Source organism: Ascaphus truei, chromosome 1 (assembly GCF_040206685.1).
Source record: "Ascaphus truei isolate aAscTru1 chromosome 1, aAscTru1.hap1, whole genome shotgun sequence".
In the NCBI taxonomy this organism is placed as follows: Eukaryota; Metazoa; Chordata; class Amphibia; order Anura; family Ascaphidae; genus Ascaphus; species Ascaphus truei.
The window spans coordinates 409063312-409086659 of record NC_134483.1 but is presented as its reverse complement, the minus strand read 5'-3'; the positions used below and the strand labels follow the sequence as shown (position 1 = coordinate 409086659).

The window sequence follows — 23348 nt, the reverse complement described above, 5'->3', positions numbered from 1 at the left end:
TCCCACTTCCAGTTTGACAGATAGTATTGTAAAGAATCAGCCAGCAGATGTAGCATTATTGTGACATTAAGTGCAATAGAGACAATTTCCAGGCATTCATTGTTAAATGTGTTCGTGGTGATGGCATGTGATTAGCAATCTGCAATCTGGGGTCATTACCAAAATATAAATGTACTGTGTGTGTCATGGTCTTCTTGCTTTATTATATACATGCATTTAATCAATAATTTACTTATTCATAATTGAGTACTTTAATACTTAGTCCCCTATGAATCTACAGTCAGTCTCCCAGCTGCCAAACAGGAACAACCCCCTCCCCCTCTCCCCACCATACAGATGGAATAAACGTCGTTGCACCCACTAACGCAACGCTCTGCGTCAAATTAGAGTAATTTAACAGGAGATTTGATGTGGTGCCATTTAAACAAAGGTTTACACATGAAAAATCACGTGCCGACAGGGGTCGTCAAGAGTTTTTTTTTTTTTTTGTTTGTTTTTTATTGACCCACCCACGGGTGCAATAACATCTGTATTTATCGAAGCTCAAAATCCTGTTGTGTCCTCCGGGACCTTTTTTCTTTAAGTAAAATGTGATGCATACTTTTTTCCTCTAGTTTTGTAGCTGGCAAGACTTTGATACGTAGCCCTCATCGTGCCAAGTTGGCTGTCCACATTAGAACAGGCTTATGTTATATGCCTGATCGGGTGCAATACTGTCCAATCGGAAAACCCCAAACTGAGAGCAAATGTGGCCTATAGTCTTCTGTTATCTAATTGTTTAAGTGGTGATAAGCCATAGAATGCCCAAGCGAATGGGCTGCAAGGTGTTGTCTTAGCACCACTTGGTAAATAAGGGCCTGTAAACCCACATCCAATATTTGTAAACTGTTGCTTGGCACCCAGTAGGGTTTTTAGCATAACTGACCACCATTTGCATGAAAATTTAAACTTTTTTCTTTTTTTTGCATTATAACTTTATTTAAAACACTTTAAAATCCGGATATTTACTGAATTGCCTTGGACATGTTACTGTGTATAGTAGTCACAAAACATATAACCAAAGGAGCGTGCTGTGTCACCATCTCAGACTAAAGTTACCTTGTGGAGGAGGTCTGACTGATTCCTGTAAATCATTCCCCTCTTGCAATTTTCCATATTCTGAGTAATGATAAATGTGCTTTCACTTTATATGATGGAGAATAGAGACATTTATGATTTTTTACCTGGGATCTGATTTGTAGCATATGAAAGCAAAGGATGACTACACGGGACATCAGAAGACCCACATTTGATTAAGTAGCTTGTCTATCCTGATTTGATACATTAGTGGATCAATAAATTAAGCAAAATTGTCTAACCTTTTGTATCTCATGTAATGATTTTACTCGTTCACCTTGAAGGTGGGGAAATTAATCATTCTTTTTATTGTAACTAAAAATTCATGTCTTTTTGTATCGAAAATTCCTTGGGTCATGCAGAACTCCCTAATTAAGTTTTCCTTTCTCTCTGCTGCGAAAATCAAATTACATAGACTATTTATATTTGAATTCAGAGACTTTTTTTTTTTTTTTTTTTCCTTGTCTGACTCCAAGGCTAGTATAAAGAGAATTTGTAGCTAAAACTCTGTCCAATGCATTTATGTGAATGCACTCAAATGTTACAGCTTTGTTGTAAATTATAATCTTTTGTTTTAGAATAATTGTTTCACAAAGCCTTGCTTTGCCATTGTTAGACTGCTTCTTTTAGGTGACTGTGTTTGCATTGATTATTACCGATTTTGGTGAAAGGCGGGAGTGCGGGCGGCGAGTGGGTGAAAGGTGGTGGCGGGTGGGTGAAAGGCAGGGGCGGGAGGGCGGGTGGGTGAAAGGCAGGTGCTTGAAAGGCAGGGGCGTGTGAGTGAAAGGCAGGGGTGGGAGGGCGGGAGGGGTTTGAAAGGCAGGGGAGGGCGGGTGGTGGGTGAAAGGGTGGGCGGGTGAAAAGCAGGGGCGGGCGGGTGAACGGCAGAGGCGGGAGTGCAGGCGGCGGGTGGGTGAAAGGCAGGGGAGGGTGGGCGTCGGGTGGGTGAAAGGCAGGGTAGGGTGGGCGTCGGGTGGGTGAAAGGCAGGGGGGAAGGCATGTGCGGGGGGGAAGGCAGGGGTTGGGGAGGAGAGGGAAGGCGTGGGGGGGGAAGGAAGGTGCGGGTGGGGGGGAAAGACAGGGTCGGGGGGAAGGCGGGTGTCACTGTGTCTGTCACTGTGGGTGTGTCACTGTCTATCACTGTGTGTGTGTGTTTGGGCGGAGGTCAAAAATGGAGCTGGGGGGGAGGGGCAAAAACGGAGCTGGGGAGTCAAAAACGGGGCTGGGGGGCCAAAAACGGAGCTGGGGCGGACAGCCGGTGAGGAGGGCCTGAGTGGTGATAGTGGGGTGGGCGGGGGGGGGGGAGTTTTGTACTTACTTTTGGTGTCATGGACTGTCCAATGTGAGCTGGGGGGGGGCGAGCCACCGGCCAATGAGAGCCGTGGGAGGGCGGACGGACCAATCAAATGGTCTCCAGACACTCACAACCAAGATTTTCAAATTTATATATATATATATATAGATATAGATATAGATATATATATATATATATATATATATATATATATATATATATATAGATAATGGAAAAACGTTTGTATTCTCAATTGAAAATGTGTAAGAAGTAAATAGATTACGTTCACTGTGCTATAGTAACATATTGGATTTGCTGTCATAGTTCATGCTCAGCTGTGGTTCAGCGAGTCCTTAAGAAATGTTGATTACTCTAATCAAACCTTATTCTCTATCATAATTACACAAATGACTTCATTGTCAAGACAAAATAAAATTAAAGCATAAATTGTAAAAAGGTATGATTGTAAAAGAAATTCTGATGTAATAAAATCCACGAGTAACTGTAATGTCTGACAAATAATGTCTGTGTTTTTTTTTTTAATAAAATAGATCTATGCATGCACAGGCATTCATTAGTACAATGATGCATATATGAATATTTAGCCGTTGCAATATTGGATGAAAGAGTCTTTTTGTACAGAATACTGATTAGATTTATTGCTTTAAAGAAAGTCTGCTTCACATTTTATGGAGTTTAGTATTCCTATTTTCACAGGCATACCATATTGTCAAGAGCAGTGACTAGGCATTTGCTAAATCTGTGCCTGCCTGCAGCAAAATGCTCTTTTCCCATGAGAACGGAAGCTGGGCTGAACAATGCAAAATATTACTGGAGCGCCTCTCCTCTGCCTCTCTCCAGTTTCTGGCCTGATTAATTTCCTCTCTTGTGCAAATGTTGTAATGAGATTTGTACAGATCATTTTGGTTGTCTCAAATAATATTAGGATAAAGTAGATTATGTACTATAGTCCTGAACATGTGGCATACACCAGCTTCTTACATGATGTATAAAATCAATTTATTTGTGTGATGAGCAATAATAAGTGCCTGTCTTAAAGACATCGAATTTTATCTGATGTCAGCACCTAAATCAAATGGTCAGAGAGCAGCTGCTTTGCTAATTGGTTTCACAGTAGGAGATTAGTTCAAATACTGCAGACCATAGCTACCTCAATTGCAGTGCATGTACCTTTAATATGTAGAAACATTGCTGGTCTTATCTGGTAAAAGACAGATACAGCAAATAACCAAAAACAAGGTTTAAGCGAACAGGATCTGTAGTTTCAAAAGTTGGAAAAAAAATAATTTCAGGGGCCGAGCAGCACTAATTGCTGCTTTAAAGCAGCAGTCCAAGCTGTCGTTTTTTTTTTTTAATTTGAATTTTTTTTCCCTTTTAATATGTGCATCAATACCATCCACACAATAAGTGATTAGTTAAGTTGCCGATCAATCCTTTCTCCTGTGATCGATCGGCGAAGATCCGGCTCAGGGGTTCACTAAATGGCTGTCTGTGCAGCAGAAGAGGACCAAAGATGCAAAGTTCTGTGGGGAATATCATGTGACCAGGCAGTCACTAGATTCAATTGGTGCACTGCTAGAGAGAGGGCAGGGCTCAAAAAGGGCTGTGCCAGAGCCTGTTTCAGAAGAGGAAGGGGTGTGACTTTGTAAATGCAAACAATTTCTAGGATGCGCTAAACAAAATACAGCTGAACCCCATTATAACGCGGTCCTTGTGGGCCACAGAATGAGACTGCGTTATAACCGGGATCGCGTTAACATTTCAGCGCGAGAGGATTTACCGGCATATAGATCTCTCTCCTCTTTGCTGTCTTTGATGCTTTTAAATCTCGGGAGCCACTCTCAGACCACGTTATATAATGGATTTGCGTTATAGCGGACCGCGCTATAACGGGGTTGAGCTGTATATGGAAGAGATCTAAACAAATACAATGTTGAATCTAATGTGCTGCATGAAAAAATAAATTGTTCCCAGTTCCAACAATGAGTTATTTAGGAAAGGCGCACCTCAATAAAAAACAACAGAAGAAACAGAAAAACGAAAAAATAGTGAAGCATGTTCAGGAAAACTTTCAGGGATTTGCCATGGGTGAGATATGCACTTACATGCAAGTGGCTGCGTTCAAGCACTTAAACGTTTCTTTGCTCCGTCACTCCTCCACAGCAAAATGACAGGCAAAAAAAAGGAGCTCCTTCTTTAAAAGATCAATTTACTCGTAGAGGTGTTTCCTCCCAAATATGCAGAGTAAACACCAGTTTGTTTGTGATACACTCCCCCCGGTCACTGCGACTTCTCCACGCCGTTCCAGCCGGCGTCTCACGTCGCTTCCAGTTTTGGGTGTCACTCGCTATCCGGTCCTCCGTCACCCTACGTGTTTCGAAAGAGGGTTCTTTCTTCATTAGGGGTATGTGTAAAATGTCCATGGTTCCCTCCTAATATACCCCCTCTGTGTCTGCGCTATAAAACTTTACTCACAGTATTGGGATCATTCTAAAAATATCTAACTCATACAAAATACAATTATACAATTCTAATTATAGGTCAGATGTAATAACACATATGTAATGTACAAAGGTCCAATATTCTTAGAAAATGACTCATTTTGAATGTAGAAATCTATTACTTCAAATCCTCTAGGGTGACATTTAGAAAAAATAGTTATGTTCACGTTTCTATTTTATTGACAAAACTCCAGAGAAGGATTTATTTGACAGAACATTTTCACAAAGATGGAGGCTTTTGGGACAAGAGAAGCATTTCCTACAATTGGGTCAAAAAGCAACCCAGATCTATGTTGATATTCAGACCTAGGGGAATTAATGTTTTAATTAAGCTTGAATATCAGGTTGCATTTTTATTTTTTATTTATTTTTTACATTTTATTTATAGGATTGAAGCAGGTCACCTTTAATTTAAACTGCATTCATTTCAGTTCCGGGGAACCCCCTAATTCCTGAGAAATGTTCCTCTGTAGGGGATGCCGGTTTCGCTGCATGTATCGGCTCAGACAGGGTTTGTTGGGCCTAACAGAATGGTGGATTAAATGTCCTGTGTCTTGTGGGCCAATAGGGAGCATTGGTGTCATCCCTTGCAACTTCCTATTGGCCCGCATTATGTGGGACATTTAAACAGTAGAGAGATACCAGCACGACCTACGGAGGTAAGTATCTTATTCTGAAGCAGCGGTTTGGGATGTTTTTGGACTAATATCTCCATTGACATCAATGCGGATTTTTGGCCGATGACTGCCCATACTGCCATTTCGGCAGATATAGAATCACCGCTTACGTCTGCTTCATGTTAGATCTATTTTTTTGGCATATTTACACCTTAACCTCTTTGTTGAAACAAAGAAGCATATTTATTTTTTTTTATGTAAAGAAGCACGGCTCAATGTATAATGATACCTGGGAGCGTCAACACCGATTTTTCTTTGGATTCGCATTTGGATTCTGTTTTTACAGAGAAGCTTTTCCTGTATGTCTTGCTGAGGGATAAGAGACGATTAATTGGGGGTTAGTATATTTCTTTGTAGTCATTTTACCAGCAAAAAATACTGTACATTCAGACTTGGGCCGCGTCCATGGTGTCACGGTTCTGCTCGCCACAAACTCGGGTCGGACCGCGTGGCTGAGGTAGGGTTGTAAAAGCACCGACCTTAAACCTCGCAGGCTGATCCGGATTGTGCAGTTCATAGTCGTACGTAGCAGGGTCAGGATTGGAGAAGACAGCATCGTCGTTGTACAAGCCAGGGTCAGGACAGGAGACGTCAGAATAAACATTGTCCAAGCAGGAGTTCGGCAACAGGGAGTCAGGAAAACCCCGCTTCAGCTTAGGAGCGCGGGGGTGGCCTCTGCGCGTGCGGCGACCATGGCCCATGGTACTGGTCTCAGGAGGTGGAAGACAGACCAGATTTACACACCGCCTAGCTGCACGGTTAAACCAGTGCTACAGCGCAAGAGTCCTGAGCGGGCTAGGGAATCCTCTGTAGCAGCGCAGGAACCAGGACACGGCCTCTCTAGATTAGGGAAAGAGTAGGCCCCAGTTACCAGGAAGCTGTAGAAACACAGGGAAACCTCCGCTACAGTGCAGGAATCCAGGAGACTGAAGGACGCAGGGGCGAAACCTCCGCTTCAGTGCAGGAATCCAGGAGGCTGAAGGACGCAGGGACGAAACCTCTGCTTCAGCACAGGGGAACAGGAAGCTAAAGGACGCAAGGGAAACCTCCGCTTCAGCACAGGAGAACAGGAAGCTGAAGGACGCAAGGGCAACCTCCGCTTCAGCACAGGAGAACAGGAAGCTGAAGGACGCAAGGGAAACCTCCGCTTCAGCACAAGAGAACAAAAAAGAGCTTGTGGCAGAACAGTTGGTGACATCCGGTAAGGACTATGCTCGGCATGGAGCATTATGGGAAAGCAGTACTTAAAGGCCAGCGGGCCAATCCCCAGCGGGGGTGTGAAGGTACTGCTCCAATGAGTGAATGCAAGTCTAGGTTGCAGTGATAGGCTGCACAGCTGCAGTAGATACCAGAGGGAGTGTGTTTAGCTTTGGTGAGTGAATCCAGGCTGCAGCAAACATCAGGAGAGCTGTTCAAGAACTGCACCGGTCTGCAAGGTAAGGCAACCAGTAAACCGCGGAGCGGATTCCTGACACATGGTAAGCGCGACGCGATCAAAATGCCATAAGGCAATGAGCGCGGCCATAGACCGTAAATTTGATTTTGCAGCATGACGGCATGGTCACGTGCGCAATTCAGCCAATGAGGGCAAACCGCTCGCGTGACATCACGGGAACGCCTCTCGGCACGCCCCCCGTCCCGCTATCCTGCAGGCCACATATCTCTTCAGTTACAGACGAGCATGACGCCGAGCGTACGCAGGCACCATGGACGCAGCCTAACCTTTCATCCTGATAGAAGTGTGATCAAAAGTGCTCAAGTACCAGGCTGTATGCAATTGTGATAAATCCTAGACCATGAATAGATTTTTATTTGCTTACTCGCTAAGTTTGACCTTTATGAGGATCCGTTGTTATTTTGGTCCAGGCTGCTCTGACGCTCACAGACCACATTCAATAGTAGCGCTTGCACAATGGTGTGTGTATCGTGACGTCATGACGCGGGTTTTGGCGCGAAACGGCAGCGGAGGCTTTACATTTATAAGGGGTTTTGCAGATATTAGATTTATACTCCTTGACAGAACATCACGTTCGAAACGCGTAGGAGGTTTTTTCTTATGCTTTGGGCACTCCAATAAAGTTATTTTTGTACCTTTTGGATCCTCTCCTTGCTCCTATTTGACTGTGCTCTACTTCTTTGCACTAACCTTTCATCCTCAAGTATGTCCTGGGTACAAAATAATAAGTTCACAACATTATAAGTTACAAACATGATTAAAGTAAGAAACAGCCAAAGTCTTGGAAGAACTTAGACAGAAGCCAGTTCTCAGAGACTCTCTTTTTAATTTGTATTCTAGAATGGTGATTTTAAACAGAGAGATCTTAAACTGATAGTTTCAATACAACAAACATTTTCTATTTTATTTATAACACGTCTTTGTCTTTCTTTCCTAACCTAATTATAATGAAATGGGATAGTAGATTTCAATTTTTTTTAAAGTGTTAATGAGAATTTCTGCTTTCAGGACCTCCTACAAATTGTAATTATTTTAGGTTTTCCCGAGTACGGCTTCAGTACGGAGCTCTGGGCTTTCCTTAGCATTCCTTCATTTCAATGTGCGGCCACAAAAAGAAGCAGAAGTAGTAGTAGCAGAAATAACTATTAAACATTTCTAACATATGACACAAAGGAGTGTTTTATAAATGTATTAAAAACATGAGCGTTTTGTATCAAGTAAGGCATAGAAAGAGAAGTTTGGTTTGACACATTGCACCATTTTCTGCTTACATTTAATGTAGATTATTAGCTGGTGGAAGTTTACTCCACATCAGGTCTGGCAGATATTTTTTTGGATGCATACTACAGGTGAAAACACAGAACAAAGATGCAGATTTTAATGCATCACATTCTAATATATGTGACTGGTCCCGAACTTTTCCAAAGACACACCCTAGACTGCAGACTCGCGCACACCCAGCAAATTGGAGTGACCAACCTTGATGCAGTGACGCAGAGAGAAAAGATTAAAAAGATGCTCTCTTCATTGATTTTGCTATAAATTAGTTGTGACGGTAGGGGTAATCAGGCTATCTAATAAAGGTTAAACCCTCTGGTTACCCCTGAAACCGTGGGGTCCCTGATAGCTACATAAGCACCATAAGCCAGGGACCAGGGATAATATATGTTGAAAATAAAGTGACCCCTGCTTTTTTCTGTTTTCATGTTCCCTTGGCCCTAGAACTGCGAGATTTCATGTGTGTCAGTTTTAAGAGGGATATTTGGGTAGAAATGCAATTCTTTTGTTTGCAGGAGTTCGGGGGCTGAAGTTACCGGTAGTCCTTTAATTCTCCCCGGCGAACAGGCAGGATTTGCCAGTACACAGGGTGAATTGCACCGGGGCAACGCAGTGTGCCCCAGACTCCTGGATTTTGAGCCCAAATATCCCAAATCCATTTCCCTTATAGGTATACGGTTCCCCAAAGTGTATACTTTATTAAACTGTATGTTATAATGTTTTAGGCATTTACTATAAGGCTCTATACAGTCAGCCAGGGCATCAGAATAGACGCCGGCATGTCTTTATAGAGTCTGTTGTTCAAAGAGGAGCGGATGTCCCGGAGGTGATAAGACCGTTTGGTGAGCGATGAAGGGCGAATTGCCAAGTCCAGGGAACAAAGGGGCACCCTGTGGGGACACCTTTTTGTATCTGCCAGATTTGGTGGAGCCTGCCCAGTGGGTGGCAATGAGATAGCCGGGGGTGATACAGCTCGTAGGTGCTTCTCCCATTGACTAAATCATATTTCCCGCTCACCCGGTTTTCGAGTTGGCTTGGCATGCCTCCTCATCTGACGTCAGCCCAGAGACGAGCACCTGTTTCTATTGGCTGGCGGGGAGGAATTCCCACGCTCTGATTGGTCGCTCCTCCTTCCTCCATAATGAACATAGCAGAGGGTATGTCAGGAGAAGCCCCAGTCAAAGAAACAGATGATGCTAGGGCAGACTTTTCATAGTTGCTCTGTCCCAAATAGTAGAGCAACGGGCTTAGTTTTGAAGCTAGGAAAGTCTGCCCTGCAGAGACTAAGTCAGACGCGAGGACCATGTTCTCATCTGAGAACCTAGCGGACGCAGTCAGGAGTTCCTGCTGAAAACAGGTCCTAGTCGGGAGTTTCTGCTCAATCTCAATCCAGGACATCCGTAACAAGGTTCCGCTCAGGGTAAGCCCTCGCAAGCAGGCGGCCTGCATCTTGGAAAGGCTACATCTCAACCCATAGATCCCAGTAAGTGTGTATATTTCTGTATTTTGTGTTTTGTTGTATTTCCGAGGTTTTATCCAAATAAACCCCATTTTATTTTATTGCCTTGTTTTGCCTATTGAATGATCTCTGAAATATAAATGTGTTAAAGGACCTGGTCTACCGTGACATTAGCCTTTTATGCATCACCTTCTTTGTTACATGGCTATGTATTTTCACTTCATTGTAATATCAATTTATGTTGCTAAATCATTCTGTGTAAAATGTCTTTATACTGCAAAACTAGAAATAAATGGTTTTTTTTTCTTCAAATTAGAATAGGATGACTGATGAGGTGCTTGTTTAAGCATGTTGTTATTTCCATGTATTTTCTGTTTTGCGGTATTACATAAGGCAATGAAAATATTTCTGGCAGCATTTAAGGCTGGTGTGGTTTCCAACACACGTGTTAAATTAGTAGACTTGGACCTGCTGATTAGCATTAACATCTAAAAACATTCCCAGGTGAGCAGATTGTGTATCATAAACCTCTGTGACACGTATTAAATATTACAAATAGCTAGCACACACTGCAGTGTTCACAAGCTGAACAGTGCCAGGCATAAATGTCTCTAGTGTGAGCGTAGCTAGTATCCAAAAAGAATGTCTTCTTTGTACCTGCTGCCAAAGACAGAGGTCATTACACTCTGCTCATATTACTCGACCTCTCTGCAGTATTTGACACCGTGGACCACCCTCTTCTCCTTCACATTCTCCATATGCTTGGTATTCGGAACAAAGCTCTATCCTGGATCTCCTCTTACCTCTCCCATCGTACTTTCAGTGTCTCTTCTGCTAACACCTTCTCCTCCTCTATTGAGCTCTCTGTGGGGGTACCACAGGGCTCTGTCCTGGGACCTCTTCTCTTTTCTCTGTACACACTCTTTCTAGGTGACCTAATAACATATTTTGGGTTTAAATATCACCTCTATGCTGACGACACACAAATGTACTTTTCAACACCCGACCTTACACCTGCTGTACAAACCAAAGTTTCTGAATGTCTCTCTTCTATATCATCCTCGATGACCCTCCGCCGCCTTAAACTCAACATGACTAAAACAGAGCTCCTCATACTTCCTCCCAAACCTGGCCCTACTACCTCATTTCACATTACTGTTGGAACTACGATCATTCACCCAGTAGCCCAAGCACACTGCCTAGGGGTCACACCTACTCCTCTCTCACATTCGCCCCTCACATTCAAAACATATCTAAAACCTGTTACTTTTTCCTCCGCAATATAACAAAGATACGCCCTTTCCTCTGTTGCTCGACTGCTAAAACTCTGACTCAGGCCCCCATTCTCTCCCGTCTTGACTACTGTAACCTTCTGCTGTCCGGCCTTCCTGCCTCTCACCTGTCTCCCCTACAATCTATCCTAAACGCTGCTGCCAGAATCACTCTACTCTTTCCTAGATCTGTCTCAGCATCTCCCCTCATGAAATCCCTCTCCTGGCTTCCAATCAAATTCCGCAACTCACACTCCATTCTTCTCCTCACTTTTAAAGCTTTACACTCTTCTGCCCCTCCCTACATCTCAGCCCTAATTTCTCGTTATGCACCATCCAGACTCTTGCGTTCTTCTCAAGGATGTCTTCTTTCTACCCCCTTTGTATCTAAAACCCGCTCCCGTCTTAAACCTTTTTCACTGACTGCCCCACACCTCTGGAATGCCCTTCCCCTCAGTACCCGACTAGCACCCTCTCTTTCCACCTATAAGACCCACCTTAAGACACACTTGCTTAAAGAAGCATTTGAATAGCACTGTGGATATTCTGAACACACGATACATAAAGCTTGGCCCCCTGCAGACACACTTACCAGAACTCCCTCCTACTGTACGTTCTCCCTACCTACCAATTAGACTGTAACCTCCTCAGGGCAGGTACTCCTCTTCTTTAATGTTACTTTTATGTCTAAAGCACTTATTCCCATCATCTGTTATTTATATTATCTGTTATTTATTTGATTACCACGTGTATTACTACTGTGAAGCGCTATGTACATTAATGGCGCTATATAAATAAAGACATACAATACAATACACAGGGCGCCGTGTTCCTGACAACACATAGAAAATAGATGTAGAATAGTTTTTTCTAAAACCTTTATCTGTACAGTATGCATAACATGTGTTATTCACCTTGAAGTATCATCGGCTGTAGCATTTATACATGTTGCATTCAGATAACTTTATATTAATTAATCTTAGGTTGCACGCTGGGTTAATAGCTCTTATTTTCTGAAATTGAAGACCATGAGCATTTTGTAGAGTATCTTTATAAATGACCCTGATGATTTGCAGTTCTTAAAGCATCAGTCCAAGCTGCCGTTTTTTATTTTATTTCCCTTTAATATGTGCATCCATACAATCCACACAATGATCAGTAATTAGCTAGGTTGCCGATCGATCTGTTCTCCTATGATCGATCGGCGAAGATTCAGCTCGGGGGTTCACTAAATGACTGTCCATGCAGCAGAAGAGGCCCAAACATGCAAAGTTCTGTGAGGAAGATCATGTGACCAGGCAGTCACTAGATACAATTGGTGCACTGCTAGAGAGAGGGCAGGACTCAAAAAGGGCTGTGCCAGTGTCGGTTTCAGAAGAGGAAGGGTATGTGACTTTGTAAATGGTTGCTATAGAAACAAAGACAATGCCTGTTACATTATCATAGGGAAATAATGTCGTACCTATATACTCTATAATAACAGTACCATTCATTACCTAGTTCAGCATATACGAGATGCAGCATCCCAACTCCATGCAGAAGAAGGATGGACTTTCACCATTTAGTTTTCAAATTTATTTTCGTCCTCGGCAATGTGGTTAAGCAATTTTTTGTGGTTTTGCCATATTGTTCGTTATTATTATGTTATATCTGTTATTTAAGTTGGGATGTTGTATGTCCACTCATTTTCTCCAGTTGAAGTTAACTCACAAGGAACAAAATTGTAACATGGAATATCAGTTAAGAAGAAAGTATGAGTCCAGGTTAAGGGAAGAGAGGGAAGAAATTGAAAAGTTAATAGAAGTCTCAAGTCCAGTGAGGTTTTATAAGCCTCAAATAGAAATAATGGGAAAATATTATTCTTCCATAATTTCACTATGTATAGCTATAGCCAGGCTTCTTGTTTTACATAGCTATAGGAAGAGTCATGCTTTGTGTTTTATTGCATTATGGGTTGTCAGGGGTGCGCGATCTGGGGGCCACAAGAATTTTCAGGGGGCACGGCGATTGCAGAGGCCCCGCGCTCTTCCCCCAAAGCATTTAAATTAATGCTGGGGGATTGCATGAGGCCTCTGCAACTTCACTTACCTTGTCTTCAGCAGCGCAGCGTCAAATCACGTGACCCCATGTCGTCATTTGACGCCGGAGAGAAGGTAAAAGAGGGGGGCGCAAGCAGGCAGGTGGGCGCACCCCTGGGTTAAGTGAAATTCTGTGTGTCTATGCAGAATAAGTTTTTCCCTTTGAACTTTCGTTAATGCTGAAACTGTAATTTCCTTGTTTAGCTGAGACCCTCGTCTTATCTATTAACCCCCCTTGTAGAGTCAGAGAGATGTACCAGCTGTCGGCCTTGAGAAAGATGCGGTAGCTTAGCACATGAGTTTTCTTTTTGCTTAATCAGCTAAAATATATTGTAGCCCTGTTTCCCTCCTCTCTGGAAACATGTTGCTGCTACTAGTGATGTCTTAGTGCGTGCATACCTGTGAGGATCCAGGAGAGCTGAGAGTCCGCGATGGGGTGGGTGGACCAGGACAGGCTTACGGTGATCCTTATGTTCTTTCCATGGTGATAAAAGCGCCTCCAGACACGGCAGGCTACTGCAAGGCTGCAGACGGTCCCTACCATGACCGTTCTTTCTCTCCAATACCTCTGGCTAATAGACCGCAACTCAGCCAGGGGTATATAAATGAGGTCTTTATTTGTGGCAACCACTGCAGATGGAAACAGCCTTGCATATAGTAGAGTAGGGGTCTCAGATCCCGGGATGGTGCCGGCCAGCAGTTAAGGATTGAGGCCTTGTGACATGCACAGATCTTGCTATTCCAGCCCTAGGAGGGTGGAGGAGAACTTGACACACGCTCCTCTCCCTAGGAGGGATGGAGGAGACATGCCTCCTATCATTTGGAACATCCTCCCTAATGCAAAAGGGGAGGGCACAGGGTCTGCACCAGGATTGGCTGCAACACAGACCCCATTACACCACCTCTCTTGCCACTCAGCTGCGTGAGGGGGGGGAGGTAAATCCCACAGGATAGCCTGTCACTGCCTGTAGCTACTTGGACTTACGTGACAGGAGGGGCAGAAATATAGCTGGACCAGCCTTGGCTATACTATTGCAAATTGAATAACCAAGTAACTGCAAGACAAAACAGATAAAGAAAAGTAAGATGTTCAATGAAGTGCTGACATTGTGATATTAAATATACCCGCCCCTTCTTCTGGTATAAGATAGCTTACTTAGAGCTTATTGTTGTGTACATTTATGTTAGATAAGACGCATGTCTTGATTTTTATGTGAATGTACTGTACTCTTTGAAGCAGTTGCTGCATTAAATTTTTTCAACAGATTTGTTTTTGCCTAAAAAGAATAAATGTGGGACTGAGTTTTTTTTTCCCACGACACTACCCTTCATACTGTATAGAAACAACTGTTGCAATTTCTTTTACTTCAGGTGTTATCTCATTTTTATGGAACGGGGACTGTCTGCCTTCTCTGCTAGTACTAAGGCTGCATGGTATTGTTGTAGTTCTTTTTTTTCATGATTTTTTTACATTTGCCATTATTTTCCAGTCCTTGTGAAGTTAGTACAGTTGCGTAAGCTTAGGCTTTATTTGTGCAACCAAAGCCATTGCAAACTCAAGTGGAGCTGCCTTTAGATTCATTATGACGGCAATCTAAACACTCATTTAGACTTTTATGTATGGTTCTGTTTATCAAAGCCTTCTGGCTAAGGATCTTCTTCAACATTGTATTCAAAGCTGCAGATCGTATGGCTTTCAAGTCAATGGTGATGCGATTGTCTACTTCAAATCATTTGAATAAGGCCCAAAAAGGGCATAAATCTGATGTATGGTGAACAATAATCCCATTGTCATCAATTATATGTAGCCAAGTCCCCTTGGACTACTGATTTTCCTGGCCCCTCTAATACTGTAAGTCCCAGTAAAGAGTGGGCAGTGTTGAGAGTAATTCCTGCAGGGCCTGTTATATTGTTCTGTGTGTATTATCAATGAAGTTCAGGAATAGCCTGTTATTGTAAAGGGGAACTATGACTGTAGGTAGGTCGGCTTACAAGCCACTCCCCAGGGAAGGAGGGAGTTTTCCCCTCTATAGGTAAGAGTACGGGTTTAAGGGGTTGTTCTGGGTTGCTCTCCAGAGTATGAGGATGCAGCAGAGAGCCCCTCCCCAGAAGAAGTAGGCTGAGGCCTTGCTCAACTAAGGGGTATGGTTAACCAAGAAGGGGTTATTCCAGGCCTCAAGTCTGGGTATTGCATTAAGTGACTATATCCTGTGTCTCATCATGCTGTACCAATAAACCCCAGTTATATACAATCTGGTGTACTCATTGAAATGACCACCCAAAGAAGAAGCGCCCCGAGGTCCATCCTGGTCGAATCAGGATCCTCTTGGGCTGGAGGCGCTGCCACTGACTACTGAACTATCACTATAATCCTGTGTTGATGTCCTCCCCACACCATCGTGGAGATCAAATGTTGTAGCAGTAGTAAATGAAACCACTTAGCTATACAGTATAACATAATTTCAACAAATTGTAATGGTTTCTTCATAATTTATTAGCCTTGCAAATTTAGTTCTGAAGAAACTGACTTTAAAAAATAAAATAAAAAACCTTTACAGGGTAGACTAAATATATCTACTGTCCTTATTTGTGGTTCAGAGGCTGCCGTTTAACACCTAAATTAGTTGGATTTGTGGTGCTTGACTGGTATGGAAAAGTAGTGACCTATCAGTGAGACTTCATTGAAGTGGATGAGCTCACTGGTGCTTAATTAATAATCTATAAAACGGACTTCAAAACCATGAAACTCACAGGTCAACTCTCTGATTATCTATCTGCAGCATGTAGAGAAAAGCATGCAGCAGCAGCAGTTGTTCTAAATCTGCAGTTTTAAGAAAATCCCAGTTTATTTATTTTTTATATATGGAAAGACCAAAAACGTCTGAAAGAATTTCCCAATAAAAAGGCAAAGAGCCGTTTTGGAGACATCCAAGTGAACTGGTGCATTAAAATGTAATGTGACTTAAGTAGGGGCTTTGCTAATTACTGAGGACAGGTTGGATTCTGAGGTAAGATAAGAGCTGCATGCTGAAGAAGCCAGCACTATTCATGCAGAAGGACTGAAATCTCCATCTGGCCTTACTGTGTCTACTGAAGGCTAGCCAGGGGAATTGTTAACAGTCTAATGATGCCTTTCTCCATTGTTTGCAAAACAAACCAATGTGATGACCTTTTCCCTTGGTGAATCCTGAAAACAATACATCTACAGCACACAATATGTTGCAGTAGGTTACAGCAGAAAAAGGACTGGTTATCATTTTTTTATTTTTCTTCCAATCCACAGACATTTTTTTGAACAGATGCACAAGCTTATGAAGCATCACATGCATTAACCCCCAGTGCATGCAATGTATCCTTTGCATAGGCTTGCAACAAGAGCACCGCGTTATGATTTGTAGCAAATTTGTTTGGAAGAGAATGGGTTATTCCAGGGGTGCTCAACTCCAGTTCTCAAGCGTCCCTCCCTCCCCTCTCCCCCCAACAGGTAGGTTTTCAGGATATCCCAGCGTCTGCCACCTGGGCTGAAGCAGGGATATCCTCAAAACCTGACCTGTTTGGGGGACTTGAGGAATGGCGTTGACCACCCCTGGGTTTTAGCAGCAATCCCCCCCCCCCCAGTTTGGTCTGGAGCTGATCTGTGATTCCCCCTGCCCTCCCCCGCACTCCCTCCAGTTCTTGAGATATTTGTAGGGGTCTTTTTTGTGTGCCAGTTTTGAGACACAAAAAAACTACAAGTATGGCACCAGGACCACAAACATGGCCATGGGGTCGCCAATGGAAAGCATAATCTACAGAGGTGGTCATGGCTTCCTGTTGCTGCTGGAGCAGAACCTGTCTCCGCATCCCTTTTAAGTCTACCAGATTTCAGGGGACCACTGATGAGCTGTGGGGTTGAAGGGCCTTGGGTTGGGTAGGCCAGGGGTGTGCAAAGTGGAGGTCGCGAAATTTCTGGGGGGGCACGGCTGTTAGAGAGGCCCCGTCCTACCCCGAAGGCATTTAAAATAAATGCTGGGGGCCACGTGAGGCCTCTGTAACTTTTTTCTTACCTTGGTTCCTGCGACGCGTCTCCATGCCAACCGGCGTCAAATAATGCTGCAGGGTCATTTGACGCCGGAGCCGTGCAGGGGGAGGGATAGGGGGGGTGCATTAAGGTAAGTTTGTGCACCACGGAGCTAGACTATCAAAAAAGGCTTTAATGTTCAAATAACTTATGAAGAAAAATGTTAATACAAGTGTAACGCCCTTTCTTCTCCCCTCCCCATCCCCCTCCCCATCCCCCTTAGGGAGATTGGTGTTCTAGTGCTAACCTGTCAGCTCACAATAGACCTGGGCCTCCGATTTGGGGAGCTTGGTGTGCACGGTGCAGCGCCTCCACGTGTGAGGATCCCAGCGTTGGCGGCATGTCTCCTCATGGGACCATGTACAGTAATAACACAACCACAGAGCAGGGTCCAATCCTGATGCAGGTACAGCATTATACAATAACAGTAACAATAATCCCCCTTCCCTGAGGGTCCCAACCGTACCCGATCACTTGGGCACTGGCGTACCGAAGTGTCCCACAAGAGATCCCTTCCCAAATGTACATGTGAGGGCAGCACTACCCTCCCCAGTGTATGATGGTGCAGGTGCACGTTGGTACCTTCCTGATTATAGCAGGATAACCAGGGAATCCGAATAAGCGCAACAGAAGCCGCATACGTGGTCCTACGTGGCAGGACCTCCAAACAATTCCCTTTGCGCCTTACTTCCGGCAGCCGCAGAGTGTTATGTCCAGTCCCGGGGAATCCTCCTCTGCAGGTCTTCCATTCCGCTGAACTACAGGGTTAATCCTGATATAGGGCCATCCCTACCACACACAATCTAGGGTGGCGCTGGTCTACGGGGGTTCCTGGCCTAGTCCCAGTCAACTTTACTGGCTACCCGGACACAACCTTCTCCACCGAGGTCTCCAGCAGAACTGCCACGTCATCCCATGTACCAAAGGATATCCTGTCCCTGGAGGGGATATCCTCTCCCCCTTGTCCTTAGGAGCACCAATATGGCCGCTCCCCTGTGCCTGTAAGTGCGAAGAGCTGCATCGGCTTCCCCTGGAGGTCAACCCTGCTACACAAGTATCAAACAAGGATAAAACAAGTCAACACTTGTATGGAAGAAATATAGATGCTTTTCAGCTTGCAAATAATTAGAAGTTATTGAAATGTATCAAAGTAAAACACAATGTTCTTTTCTTTAGTGTTGGGCAACGGTGAGGTGGATAGAAGTTGTTCATATTCACACATACTGTTTACAGTGCACTTCCCTTGTGCCTCAATCATTAGATGTATTACCTTGTTCATAAAATGTCAAACCATAGCCTGTTTAGTATTGAATTGTATAATGTACAAGACATGCAAAAAATAGGATTCATAAAAAAGTGCATGGGTAAAGGATTTGACATCCTGTATGCACATTGTTCCTGTAGTAAAAGTGTCTCCCACTTCAGTTTTCAGAAATTCTGTTAGCATTGTGATTTTTGCCACGCTCCGCCACATTGAAACCGTATTGTTCTGATTTGCTGAAACGTGGTCATAGTCCAGATAAATTGGGGGGGGCCAGGGGAAAACATGAACAGATCAGCTAAACCCAGGGCGGGAAGTTTACAAAGTCCTTCACACTGTTGGCAAAATGTATTCACTGAAACAGAGCAGCTGGACCGAGTCAGCTGTTTTCAGAAATGTGCTGGCAATCTGCCTTTTTCCCTTTTTGTTAACTTTTGTCCAAGCGGAATGCAGAGGAATATATTATTAGAACAGTGTGTCTGGTGTCTGAACAGTTCCTGTTTCTTTTGCTGCCTCAAAAATACCATATGTGTTCCAGATCAGACTTCAAATAGCTTTTCTATTCTCTGAAAGATTAAATCAATTCTGAAAATATTTACCCATGTTTTTTTTACTGTTTACTTTGTATGTAACCTAATTAATCCGTTTACTGTAAGAGTGGCTGGAAACATATTGCGAAGCAATGCATTCTAGGCATCTAAATTAGAGTATTTAACTTTGTCTAAAAGCCAAGGACACCATTCGCCAAAACCTAAAGAACTCATGTTGATTGTAGTCAGTCTTTGAAATAAGATTTCATGAAAAATTCACAACTCCACTGTCCTATTCACCGGTTGATATTTTGGTATGCAAAAATACATTTTGTATACCGTTTTTGAGTCATGTATTTACTGCTTATGGTGTGTGGGCAGATTCAATGCCTAAAACATATGTACATATGTAGCGGACTTAATTGCTTCCGCTGATAACAAAACATATTGCGTTGTAAAGCAAAACGTCTCAGAATTTTCATAGGATTAAATGCCAGAGATAACACAGAATATCATATTATATTCCACCATAAGGCGCCAGGCGAAACAATAACCTTTGCTGCATCTGTAGTTCCTTGCTGTAGTAGCCACATTGATGCTCGAGAAATCTAGATTATTTGTGCTGTAGGATTTGATACCATTTTAAAATCCACGAAAGAGGAGTTCTTCAAAGATCTTATGGTCTATAGATCTTTCAAAACATAACTCTCCTTCAAGTATGTTATCAGAGTATCTGTGAGACCTGCATGGTTTTGAAAGCTCTGTACACTATAATTTCAACTATGAAGAATTCTGATGTTTGTATTCTAACCCAGGGGTTCTCAACTTCAGTCTGCAAGACCCCCCAGGGATATCTTTAAAACCTGACCTGTCGGGGGCACTTGAGGACTGGAGTTGAGAACCCCTGTTCAAACCAGTATCACCACCTACAACTATTCCTTAAAATTATATGATCGGTCTTCAATTGTAAAAAGTTTGCCTGTGAAATCCCAGCATATAATATTCTACTGAGAAAAGCTCTGTGATTTACACACCGGGTTCCAAATCTGCATTGAGATGCAATGTTGGAGGTTCAATGCTCAAACAATAGTTTATTGGGACTTGATATTCAGAGATACTTGGCTATACAGTATGTACAGAATTAAGGCAATTTTATGGGCAAAAGGGAATTTTCCTTGGGTGTCTCCGTATCAACATATCAAGACATTTTGCTCCAATTGGCCCTGTTTTAATTTTTGGTATTTCATTGGTTACCAGGTGCAAACTTTATAATAGGGTTGCTCAAATATTGTGCTAAACCTGCTCCAGTATCAATATCTATGTTGATTCATTTTCCCACTATAGTTAGTCATTTATCAAATGTTTTACCAGGAAGTAATACATTGAGAGTTACCTCTTGTTTTCAAGTGTGTCCTGGGCATAGAGTTAAGATGACACATCATACATTGTTACAAATAAAGTTACATAAGTGAACAGGGTATATATTATATACAAGATATTGCATGCACAGTTAGAGATCGTATATATTATAGGCGTATGTAACAGTTACAGACCAAATTAAAATGTGAGACAGCATTAGTTTTGAAAGAACTTAGACTGGTGGTGGAAGTGAGAGTCTCTGGTAGATTGTTCCAGTTTTGGGGTGCACGGTAAGAGAAGGAGCTTCCGGATACTTTGCTGAACCTTGTGACCATGAACAGTCTTTTGAAGTCAGATCTCAGATGATAAGTGCTGCATGTGGAAGGGATGAGGAGCTTGTTCAGGTAGATGGGTAGCTTGCCCAGAAAGTATTTGAAGGCAAGACAGGAGCCTAGACTCAAGTAATGACCAAACTAGTTATTTGAGCTTTTTGCATTGATTTGTGTTGTAGTTGCATTGGAGAACAAAACTGCATATTGAATTGTAGAGGGTATCAAGTTTGCCAAGGTGGGTTTGTTTCCAAAATTATGATATCCATCCAAACAATTGCATGAGTCGTATTTTTTTTTTTTTTTACAGGTTACATGTCTTCATGATTTCTTTGGAGATGATGATGTCTTTATAGCATGTGGACCTGATAAATATCGTTATGCACAGGACGACTTTGTACTGGATCACAGCGGTAATCATTAACAATTAAACTGTATACCTAGAGTATTTATTGCCTATGACCAAGATGTATGTATATGTTTATTTATATAGCGCTATCAATGTACAGTATACAGTGTTTACAGAATTGGCAAGATAATAGAGGTAGATAATTAAGTAATAATCCCCTCAGAACAGGGCATTACTGGCCAATAAGAAGATTGTGTCTTTAATGGGTTTTTCAATAGAAATATAGAAAAACATCCAAGTCAGGAAATGCATTTTTGCCCAAAATGCACTTAATGAGTTTTACCTCTACAACGACGATATTCTTTTTAATGGTGCTGAATGTCTGTTTAATCATGTGTAAAGATACTTGTGACTGCAACTGATAAACCGGAGAACTTATGCTAAGTTAATCATTTGAATATTTACACTGGCAATTTCCCAGGTATTTCAGGTGTGTTCAAAGAGATCTATACATTTGTTGTATAGAGGAGTTTTTTGGGATGTAAATAAGTCAATGGGTACTTTTTATCTCTCAGTCACTCGCCTCAAAAAGCCCTATTTCAGGGTCTAGATGAGAGTAACGCCAAGGTTTGGTGTGACTTTACTAGCTTACTACTTTTGTCTCTGTGTTAACCTAAATGGGCTTAAAGAGATGGGCAAGGGCCGCCGATATGGAGGAGGGGGGGGGGGGGCACCAGGGCAACTGTCCTGGGCCTAGAGGCAGAGGGGGGGCCTGGCCCAGAGCCAGTGTGAAGGGTTTACTTACACAGGGCTCTGAACTTTCAGGGCCCAACCCCTCATTGCTACTGCTCCTTTCTCGTTTTCACATGAGCAGGGGCTTCTGAGAGTTGTAGTCCAGCTCAAGATCCAATGCTTGAACAGCTGAAGGCAGCAGGACTACAAATCCCCCAATCCCTTGTGTAAACCCCCAGAAAGAGGTCATATGACAAGCATCAGCCAGTCAGTACAGAGACTTTCAGGGATGTAATAGTTACCTTAGGACGGTAGGCCCACCTGCTCTCCTCTTTCTGCCTCCTACCCCCTCTCTCCTGCATTTCCTCTCCTGCATTCTTTCTTTTACACCCAGATGACTCTTATCTCTGTCTCCTACTTCCCCCCTCTCTCCTGCATTCTTTCTTTTTCACCCAGATGACTCTTATCTCTGTCTCCTACTCCCCCCTCTCTTTCCACTGCCCCTGTGTTTTCCTCTCCGGCACCCACTACCCCTCTCTTTCTCTCCTGTACACACTGCCCCTCCGGCTTAGACTACCCCTCTCTTTCTCCCTCCTCTGTCCACTACTGTGATGGTGCTTGTCTCCAATCAGGAAGTGGATCCGCAGGGCTGAGGTAGAGATGCAAATAAACCAACCAGAGCCCCGGGACAGAGTCCTATTACAGTAGCCTTAGTCGGCAAGCAGGTAGGAGGTCAGGGCTGGAGGCAGTTTTGCAAAGTCCAGTAAGCAGGCAAAGGGTCAGGGCAGGCAGAGAGCAGCAAGGTTGGGGTCATGGGTCACGGGTCACAACAGGGGAATCCAAACAGAGAAAAGGGTAAACCTTGACAGCATAGACAACAGGAACTGCAAACGTTGAAAACTTGCTCGGCGACTCCCACCAGGAAGTGCAGCCTTATATAGCAGGTTGCCAGTAACCAAAATGGCCAAAATAGAGTAGAAAGGGCAGGCAACCTGGAAAACCTGAACTGGCAGCAAAACCCGACAGATCGAGCAGAATCCTTACAACTACCCTTCTCTGTCACTCCCTCATGCACCCCATGACCCCTCCTTCCCCCTCTTCTGATCGTTATTCTTGCATCCACTGCCCCTCTCTTTCCCCTTCCTATGTCAACTGCTCCTCTCTCCCTCACCAATTTTGTATGTGTATATACACACACGCCAAAGCATAGAAAAGGTACTTTCCCTGGGCAAGTATCCTCTTTCGAATGCTTACGTAAAGGCATCAATGATGATATTGCGCTCACAAGCGAGCATGGCCGGAGCCACCTCCCAGAACCCTCCTTCCCTTAGTCCAAGAATACTACTCCCCAACTGTGTCTCCATCACCATGGCAATCAATGTAGGAAAAAGAAAACATAGTGTATCAACAATCAAGAACGTAGCAAACCACAAATATTACAACAAATAAACCCTATACCCAAGCAGACCTGCAGGTATCCATCTAGAGAAGAGCTAATGTCAAACTTATAAATAGATTTAGCAATAATTCCTTACCCTAAAAATGGGGCTCTCTAATCTTCTACCTTATGATCATTG

At 43.2% G+C, this 23348-nt stretch overlaps 1 protein-coding gene across 7 annotated transcripts in view; it reads left to right on the top strand.

The window, feature by feature from the left end:
• The window catches only part of DCLK2 (doublecortin like kinase 2), a 165717-nt gene that overhangs the window by 52431 nt on the left and 89938 nt on the right, over window positions 1–23348 (top strand). For all 7 annotated transcript variants that reach the window (XR_012803799.1, XR_012803800.1, XM_075613754.1 and 4 more), the window contains exon 3: window positions 21001–21103. Coding sequence is in view for 5 of the 7 variants with exons in the window: in XM_075613754.1 (XP_075469869.1) it covers window positions 21001–21103 (103 nt within the window). In the remaining 2 variants the exon portion in view is untranslated. The remainder of the gene's footprint in view (window positions 1–21000; window positions 21104–23348) is intronic.